This window comes from Dromaius novaehollandiae, chromosome 1, assembly GCF_036370855.1.
Source record: "Dromaius novaehollandiae isolate bDroNov1 chromosome 1, bDroNov1.hap1, whole genome shotgun sequence".
NCBI lineage: Eukaryota > Metazoa > Chordata > Aves > Casuariiformes > Dromaiidae > Dromaius > Dromaius novaehollandiae.
The window spans coordinates 50,304,666-50,313,975 of NC_088098.1; the positions used below are offsets into that span (position 1 = coordinate 50,304,666).

General features: G+C 55.5%; 4 protein-coding genes across 4 annotated transcripts; 1 reads left to right on the forward strand and 3 right to left on the reverse strand.

The window, feature by feature from the left end:
* Positions 1-498: 498 nt before the first annotated feature.
* LOC112996071 (histone H2A type 2-C) lies at positions 499-1,093 on the reverse strand. The gene has a single exon (XM_026121376.2). It carries the CDS (start codon positions 994-996, stop codon positions 607-609), a length of 390 nt encoding a protein of 129 aa, XP_025977161.1. The 5' UTR covers positions 997-1,093; the 3' UTR covers positions 499-606.
* Positions 1,094-1,682: 589 nt separating this feature from the next.
* On the reverse strand, positions 1,683-2,354 carry LOC135328258 (histone H3). Its single transcript, XM_064511118.1, has one exon. The coding sequence runs from the start codon at positions 2,288-2,290 to the stop codon at positions 1,880-1,882; it is 411 nt and encodes a 136-aa protein (XP_064367188.1). The 5' UTR covers positions 2,291-2,354; the 3' UTR covers positions 1,683-1,879.
* A 1,313-nt stretch (positions 2,355-3,667) lies between these two features.
* On the forward strand, positions 3,668-6,281 carry LOC135328252 (histone H2A type 2-C-like). The gene is made up of 2 exons (XM_064511082.1): positions 3,668-4,149; positions 6,042-6,281. The coding sequence occupies exons 1-2, from the start codon at positions 3,764-3,766 to the stop codon at positions 6,112-6,114; spliced, it is 459 nt and encodes a 152-aa protein (XP_064367152.1). The 5' UTR covers positions 3,668-3,763; the 3' UTR covers positions 6,115-6,281.
* On the reverse strand, positions 4,984-5,425 carry LOC135328270 (histone H4). The gene has a single exon (XM_064511200.1). The coding sequence runs from the start codon at positions 5,364-5,366 to the stop codon at positions 5,055-5,057; it is 312 nt and encodes a 103-aa protein (XP_064367270.1). The 5' UTR covers positions 5,367-5,425; the 3' UTR covers positions 4,984-5,054.
* Positions 6,282-9,310: the final 3,029 nt, after the last annotated feature.

Sequence of the window (9,310 nt, forward strand, 5' to 3'; positions counted from 1 at the left end):
AAGCGGAGCCCTCTCGCTTCTTCCTCTCGACTCGCGCTTCGGCTAGAAGGAAAGCGGCTGCACTGACCACGCGGGGCTGCTTCGGCGGGCAGCGAGTGGCAGGGGCCCTGCTGTCGCGCACGGCCGAGACGGTCCCTACCACCGCTCCGCAGCCGGGCCGGCTGCTTCCTGCAGCTCCGCGCGCGTTCAACACCCGCGCTCTTTCGAAAAGACCGCGTCGGGCAACGACGGGCCCGCGGCGGTTTCTGCCCCTCTTGGCCCCCGCCCCCGACACTGCCCTCCCCCCGCAACCCCCCACTGCCCGGCGAGCGGGAAGCGCAACGCTCCGCCCGCTGGCCGGGCCGGCGGTGAGGGCAAGACCCCGGCAAAGCCCAGACTTTCCCCGAGACACCTGAGCGCTCCAACAGCCCCGCCCGGCCGCAGCGGCGAAAGGAGAAAAAGCGCCCGCGCCATCAGGCTACACCCCACGCGAAACACACGACCCTCTGCACCCCACGCCCATCGCCCGCTCAGCAGCGCGTCCAGCTCCTTCTCGACACTGTGGGTGGCTCTGAAAAGAGCCTTTGGGTTTCGCTTCTCTGCTCTGGGCCTTTCTCCAGCGTCGACTTACTTGCTCTTAGCCTTGTGGCTCTCAGTCTTCTTGGGCAGCAGCACCGCCTGGATGTTGGGCAGCACGCCGCCCTGCGCGATGGTCACCTTGCCCAGCAGCTTGTTGAGCTCCTCGTCGTTGCGGATGGCCAGCTGCAGGTGGCGCGGGATGATGCGCGTCTTCTTGTTGTCGCGCGCCGCGTTGCCCGCCAGCTCCAGGATCTCGGCCGTCAGGTACTCCAGCACGGCCGCCAGGTACACCGGCGCGCCGGCGCCCACCCGCTCCGCGTAGTTGCCTTTGCGCAGCAGCCGGTGCACGCGGCCCACGGGGAACTGCAGCCCGGCCCGCGACGAGCGAGACTTGGCCTTGGCCCGCGCCTTCCCGCCCTGCTTCCCGCGCCCCGACATCTTCCTGCTGTTGCTGCCTGCCTCTCTCACTCCCCGCTGCCCTCCGACTCTTGCCGAAATCACCCGTGCATCCCCAGCGCCCTGAAGCCCGCCCTTATATCCCTTCCCCCCGGCGCGGCCAGCGGCTCCTGATAGGCCGAGGCGCCGCTCGGGGCACGCACAGCCAATGGCGAGGCGAATCTCGTCCCTCGCCAATCGCCGGGGCCGCAGCCGCTCCCGCCGTCCCGCCCCGCGCTCCTCAGGCGGCCAATGCCGGCGGGGGGCGGCTCTAGCACGCGGCGGCCGCCGGCCCCCGCGCCAGCGGCGCGGCCACGGAAGCCCGGCCCCAGGGGGCCGCTCCCTCGGAGCCCCCGGCCGCACCTGCGGGAGGGCGGCGGGGCAGTGGAGGGGGAGGAACGGCGGCGGATGCGGGGGGGGGAGTTGCCGGGAAGGCGGGGGAGAAGGCGGCAAAATCGCCCCCTGTTATTCCTTGCTCGGTCTCTTCCCGAGGAGGGTTTCACCCCTTCCAACGCCGGGGCGCCCCGGGGTTTTCCGACCTCCCGGCCAAAAGGCCAAAAAAAAAAAAATTAGGAGTAGCCAGGACTACAAATCAAATGTTACAGTATGGAAAAAAACCTCAAAGGTGGCGGGGGTAGAAGGGGGATGAGGGAAAGAGAATCCAGTTAAGCCAAGGAACATAGATACTCTTGGGGGGGGGGGGGGAATGTAACAGATTTAGGACTGGAAGGAAAGGGTAGCAGCACTGTTCACTAATTCTAAACCCAGATGATTTAAAAGTGCTACAGCTCTTTTTATTGTACTTGGAGTGGCTCTTAAAAGAGCCTTTGGGTTTGTGTGGGCTGTCTCAGTGTCTGCTAGCACCAGAGGGGCGGCGGCAGGAGCCTCAGGCGCGCTCGCCGCGGATGCGCCGGGCGAGCTGGATGTCCTTGGGCATGATGGTGACGCGCTTGGCGTGGATGGCGCACAGGTTGGTGTCCTCGAAGAGCCCCACCAGGTAGGCCTCGCTCGCCTCCTGCAGCGCCATGACGGCCGAGCTCTGGAAGCGCAGGTCCGTCTTGAAGTCCTGCGCGATCTCGCGCACCAGGCGCTGGAAGGGCAGCTTGCGGATCAGCAGCTCCGTCGACTTCTGGTAGCGCCGGATCTCGCGCAGCGCCACCGTGCCGGGCCGGTAGCGGTGCGGCTTCTTCACGCCGCCCGTGGCCGGCGCGCTCTTGCGGGCCGCCTTGGTGGCCAGCTGCTTGCGCGGCGCCTTCCCGCCCGTCGACTTCCGCGCCGTCTGTTTCGTGCGCGCCATCACTGAAACAAAAACAGCTCTCTCAAACACAGAAAACAACCACGCAACACTGAGATACTAGGGCTATATATAGAGCCGTTCCCTTTCCTGATAGGCGGATATTTACATGCTGAGTTTCATTGGTAGATTCAAAGTTCAAAAATCCCGCCTGTGCCACGTAGCTCCCGCCCTTTGGCGCCTTTGTTCTTCCTGTACGCCACAGCATGAATACTGAAACGTGTTTCTTTTGTTTTAGTACAAATGCATTCTTTTTCCTGGAAAGCCTCGGAAATTCATGTTTTAAAATGTTTCATCTATTTCCGTTCATATTTTATTAAACACTGTTTTTGATCTTATTCTGTCGAAGTGACACTTCTTTTTTTGCTTTCATTTACATCTGAAACTTTAGTACAGAGTGAAAGAGACTTAACCGACATTGAAATATATAAAAATTATTTTCCTACAGCTATTGAAACGTGCGGACCGGACATGCTGTTCAAAATAGAGATCTCGAAGAGAAAGATGTAAAAGGTAATAGATAAGAGCACAATCGAGTATTACAGTATTAAAAAGTATAAAAAGTTATATTTTATTTTTATTGAACCGTCACCCCTTAAAATATTCAAATACTAAGTTTATTGCAATAACGAACTCGAAAAGAGGAGGCTGCTCTTTTAAGAGCCACTCCATGTACAATAAAAAGAGCTGTAGCACTTTTAAATCATCTGGGTTTAGAATTAGTGAACAGTGCTGCTACCCTTTCCTTCCAGTCCTAAATCTGTTACATTCCCCCCCCCCCCCCCAAGAGTAACTATGTTCCTTGGCTTAACTGGATTCTCTTTCCCTCATCCCCCTTCTACCCCCGCCACCTTTGAGGTTTTTTTCCATACTGTAACATTTGATTTGTAGTCCTGGCTACTCCTAATTTTTTTTTTTTTTTTGGCCTTTTGGCCGGGAGGTCGGAAAACCCCGGGGCGCCCCGGCGTTGGAAGGGGTGAAACCCTCCTCGGGAAGAGACCGAGCAAGGAATAACAGGGGGCGATTTTGCCGCCTTCTCCCCCGCCTTCCCGGCAACTCCCCCCCCCGCATCCGCCGCCGTTCCTCCCCCTCCACTGCCCCGCCGCCCTCCCGCAGGTGCGGCCGGGGGCTCCGAGGGAGCGGCCCCCTGGGGCCGGGCTTCCGTGGCCGCGCCGCTGGCGCGGGGGCCGGCGGCCGCCGCGTGCTAGAGCCGCCCCCCGCCGGCATTGGCCGCCTGAGGAGCGCGGGGCGGGACGGCGGGAGCGGCTGCGGCCCCGGCGATTGGCGAGGGACGAGATTCGCCTCGCCATTGGCTGTGCGTGCCCCGAGCGGCGCCTCGGCCTATCAGGAGCCGCTGGCCGCGCCGGGGGGAAGGGATATAAGGGCGGGCTTCAGGGCGCTGGGGATGCACGGGTGATTTCGGCAAGAGTCGGAGGGCAGCGGGGAGTGAGAGAGGCAGGCAGCAACAGCAGGAAGATGTCGGGGCGCGGGAAGCAGGGCGGGAAGGCGCGGGCCAAGGCCAAGTCTCGCTCGTCGCGGGCCGGGCTGCAGTTCCCCGTGGGCCGCGTGCACCGGCTGCTGCGCAAAGGCAACTACGCGGAGCGGGTGGGCGCCGGCGCGCCGGTGTACCTGGCGGCCGTGCTGGAGTACCTGACGGCCGAGATCCTGGAGCTGGCGGGCAACGCGGCGCGCGACAACAAGAAGACGCGCATCATCCCGCGCCACCTGCAGCTGGCCATCCGCAACGACGAGGAGCTCAACAAGCTGCTGGGCAAGGTGACCATCGCGCAGGGCGGCGTGCTGCCCAACATCCAGGCGGTGCTGCTGCCCAAGAAGACTGAGAGCCACAAGGCTAAGAGCAAGTAAGTCGACGCTGGAGAAAGGCCCAGAGCAGAGAAGCGAAACCCAAAGGCTCTTTTCAGAGCCACCCACAGTGTCGAGAAGGAGCTGGACGCGCTGCTGAGCGGGCGATGGGCGTGGGGTGCAGAGGGTCGTGTGTTTCGCGTGGGGTGTAGCCTGATGGCGCGGGCGCTTTTTCTCCTTTCGCCGCTGCGGCCGGGCGGGGCTGTTGGAGCGCTCAGGTGTCTCGGGGAAAGTCTGGGCTTTGCCGGGGTCTTGCCCTCACCGCCGGCCCGGCCAGCGGGCGGAGCGTTGCGCTTCCCGCTCGCCGGGCAGTGGGGGGTTGCGGGGGGAGGGCAGTGTCGGGGGCGGGGGCCAAGAGGGGCAGAAACCGCCGCGGGCCCGTCGTTGCCCGACGCGGTCTTTTCGAAAGAGCGCGGGTGTTGAACGCGCGCGGAGCTGCAGGAAGCAGCCGGCCCGGCTGCGGAGCGGTGGTAGGGACCGTCTCGGCCGTGCGCGACAGCAGGGCCCCTGCCACTCGCTGCCCGCCGAAGCAGCCCCGCGTGGTCAGTGCAGCCGCTTTCCTTCTAGCCGAAGCGCGAGTCGAGAGGAAGAAGCGAGAGGGCTCCGCTTCTCCCACCAAGGGAGGGGGGAAAGCGGCAGCAAGGGCGCTTAGGGGGCGATACCCCACGGGCGGGGGACCCGCTCTCGGTTCTACCTCCGCAGCCCGCTGCAACGTGTGTGTGTCGGGGGTGGGGAGCCGACGGAGGCAGGGAAGGGCTTAACGTGAAACCGAAAGCGAGGCTTGCTCAGCATGGCCGAAACTGGCGGCGCGACACAGCTCCTTCTGAAGAGAAAGTGGGTGGCTCTTAAAAGAGCCTTTGGGTTGGTTATCGAGATAGGGCGCAGAGAAAACTAAACTAACGCTTTAGCCGCCGAAGCCGTAGAGGGTGCGTCCCTGGCGCTTGAGGGCGTACACCACGTCCATGGCCGTGACCGTCTTGCGCTTGGCGTGCTCCGTGTAGGTGACGGCGTCGCGGATCACGTTCTCCAGGAACACCTTCAGCACGCCGCGCGTCTCCTCGTAGATGAGCCCCGAGATGCGCTTCACGCCGCCGCGCCGAGCCAGGCGCCGGATGGCCGGCTTGGTGATGCCCTGGATGTTGTCGCGCAACACTTTGCGGTGCCGCTTGGCGCCCCCCTTGCCGAGCCCCTTCCCGCCCTTGCCTCTGCCAGACATCACGACCCCCAAGCACTGCCCGCCCCGAGCTGTGGGCGCCTGCTCGCCGCGCCGCGCCTTTTATGGCCGGCCGGCCGACCTGGTTGAGAGCAGGGGCGGGCCCGCCGGCCGCAAGGCGGGTCCTGCGGCCCGCGCCCCGCTGCCCGCCCGCCCGCCCGCCCGCCCGGCACTCGCTCCCGGCGGCGCCGAGGCGGGGGGGGGGGCGCGCTTCGCCCTTCGCCGCCCTCAGGCGCCTCCCCCGCCGCGCCCCGCTCGGCGCTGCCGCCCCCGCCTTCCCTTCCGACGCCCCCGCTGGCGCCGCCGCCGCCTCCGCTTCTCTCCGGGGCGGAGCGCGCCCCCGAGGACGGCTCGTTCGGGCGGCGGCGGTGCCCGCGGGTCTGTGCGTGCCTCTGCGCTGGGAGGAAGTCGGGCCGCGGGGCGGGCCGGCCGGCCGGCGCGGGGCACGCCCCGGCACGGGGGGCGGTTTAGGGAGGGGCCTTTGTTATTCGCATTTCAAACACCCTTTTCCACCATCCTTTATTCGTTCTTTTTATCAGAATTATTCCTTTTTTCAAAAAAATACGCGAAATCTTTTTTTTTCATTTAGGATAACATTCATCCTTGGTGCCGGGAGGTAGCAAACACTGATTTACAAGCCACAGAGCTCCTTGTCTGTTTTTCTTGCTTTCCTTGCAGAACAGCACAGAACAAACAGAAGTCTGAGCTTGTCCTCAAGAATATCAGTTATGGAAAACATTCTAAAGCATAGAAAGTATCTGCTGAAGAGTAAGCCTGCCGTTTTCCTGAGTTTTTAATATTCTTCTGATTTTTTCCAATACAGTGAACATCCAGATGCTACAGTGCTACTACTACAGTGTGTATATATATACAGTACAAGGTGTGATTCAGGCTTTTATGTTCTCAGATATTTAACTATTTATTTTTAACTTATATTACTTTTCTTCATTGGGGACTTTTGCGATTTGGAGCCCTTTTTTTCATTTGCAAGTTCAGATGACCTACATTAATATTAATCATTACTGTAAATATTATATTCCTCATATAATTTAGTTTATTTGCTACATTATCTTTCTATTCCTTTACTGCTTTTGTCGACTTATTTTGCTCCCCCCCCCCTAAAACTAATGTTTTGGGGATATTTGGGTAGCTTTTCATACTTAATTTTCAAAATCACACAAATGAGCAACAGGGACCAGGCCAGCACACTTCTGGGGAGTCTCATCTTCAACCAATTACAGGTTTCCTTTGTGTGGAAATGTGATGTGTTTAAAGTCTGATTTCATGTCTCACTTATAACATCTCCAGGGGGTTGAGTTTTCCCATGCTATGTGTTGCCAAAAGACTTCATTAATAGTTAATATAATCTTGTAATGATGGGACCATACTTTCATGTTTTCCAAAGCTGCATGATGCTTTTGCTCCAACAAATAACTGCTTCTGCTGATCCATGTGAATTGTGTAATGGATTATATTTTCTCATTCTTTTTTTGCATGACCTGTTTTACACACAGAGCACTTGGTAAGCCAGGAATATAAGTGGTGAGTGGCAATGAATTGTGTGAAAGCAGTATGTTTTCATGCACATGTAACCAAGACTTATAGAAGTTTAAACTTCATCTATATACATATTGTGAAATTTTATTAGTACTAATATCAACTTGTTACACTTTTCTAGGATAAGATAGTGATCCAAAGCCTGGCTAAATGTTCACCATGCTTACCTGTCACAGAGAACGGTTTGGGTTTGGTGTCCCTGCAAATCTCTAAATCCAGCCCAAGGCCTTCCTCATTTCATAAGTGAATGTAGCATGTAATAAAGCTTTGTAACTGGGGGTAATGCACACAATATATCTCTCAGTAACTCTCTGGAGTACCACTGAGTGTGGAATTATCCTCAATGTTCTAGTAGCTCACTGAGGTCCTGTGTACACAGCTCTCTGGAACTGCTCTTGAGAGCAATATCTGGGAGGTCACTGCCTGCTGGGCTACTGTATTTCCAGGCTCCAGCTCCTCTAGTATATTGCATTCACAACTCCCTGTATGGTGCATTGGCCAGCTGTGAGACTGCTGTCTGTTCCACAGCCACTTGCTGTATGCTCAACAAAGCTTTCTATTGTTCATTCTGATAAAACTTGTCTGTATCATAGATAACCCATTTTTCTGTATAAGTGACTGATAAAACAGATTGGTACAGAGGAGCATGAAAAAGGACTTAAGTGCAAATAAGAGACAGAAAAGATTTCTAGATGGGGAAGAAGTACTTAGCTCATCACCAGACAGCCATGGAGTTGATCAGTTCTTATTAAAGACCCAAACTAGCCACTCTCCAAAACATCTAGAACACGCATGAGTTTTTGAATATTGCTGCTGCTAAGGTCATACTAGCCATGTCTCAGTCATTCTGAGGCTGTGTCAAAAGAACTCAATGGTAGTACTGAGAACTGGCTGCTAAATATAAGGTGTGAAAGGTCACCTCCATGACCTTGTGCTAACAAGAACATCAAGAAACCTACTTCTAAGCCTTTGTTCCAAACCAGAAACAATTGTGCATCTTCTAGAAGCTGGCTATGCAGGATTCTCAGACTGTGGCATCATTGGCAAGTCTACAATGGGCTTTATCAGCATAGATTTGGAGAAAATCCTTGTTTTCTATCCTGTGTCTGGGGTGTTGCTTCATATCAAGTCCCAGATGCCTTGGTTACACTGTAAAATCATAATATACCCATTTGGATCACTGCTACTAATAGGACTAAAGTTAGTTATGCACACCAAATTCACAATAAAATTGGATACTTCAGTTATGTACATGAAATCCCCATGTATTCAAAGATCTAACATCATTCCAGGTGGATAGGCATTATTTCTTTCATGTATTATGTTTTCCTTTCACCTGTGCATATTGCCAGTGACAACATTTGTCTTTGCTGCTGTGGTTCAACATTGTGACTCTGGAAACCAAGCAGCTGTCATGACTGCTAATGCCATACCTCGGTTCCTGCCAGCTATCCTCACAGTGCTCCTTTTAGCAGCACAAGGCCCACTGGGGCTGAGATTAGCATAATTCCAGCACAGAGAGTGTGTCTGTGATCACCATGGCCTGACACGCACATCATTCTGCATACAGAGACAGAGAGGAGCACTTCAAGATGAATGGCTCAGGGATGACTTTGTGCTCTGGAAAGCCTTTGTCTCACTGACTTTAGCATTTGGCTCTGCTTCAGTCACTGTGATTCCAGGAGGGAAGGTCTGTGTGAATGATATGATCTAAAAATATAATGATGAGGTCATTCTTTCCCAGCATCTTTCAGCTGAGATATTTTATCCAGGAATATCTTTGCCGGGCCCTGAAGAATCCTGATTTCTTTTCCTCTGTCCTTTCAAATGCCTTCTCATTCCCTCCCCTTCAGGCATATATTTTCACTTCTCTTTGGCTGCAGGAAGGCGTTTCAACTCACCATATATGCTGATTGCCACCTTGTCCCGCTTTGTCTGCTCCATAGAAAGCACATTTCCCAGCTCCCTTCTGTAACACACATATACACAAAGAACATGCTTGACTGTATATAGATGAGATTCTCCTTGAGGAGAAGGGTATGCTCTACATGATACACATGTCCATCATTCCTTTGCCCATGTCCCACCTCCACTGTCCCTGCTTCTCAACCTTTTCATATTTGCTGAGCTAAAGATAAATCCTAAAGCATGGGGAAGGAGAGGTGCTATGTCCTGAGAAAGCAATCAAAAAACACATGCAAGAAAAATCCATTCAAGGCTCTTCTGTTCAAAAACATCCATTCTGATTCAGGGGGTCCCTGGCCTACCAGTCACTAGGATCTAAGGGATCATTTTGATGCAATATCAGTTAATACCTTGTTATTATGTTCTTTTTCACTGGCTACTGTCATGGATGGGATGTTGGCCTAGATGGATGTTCGACGTGAATC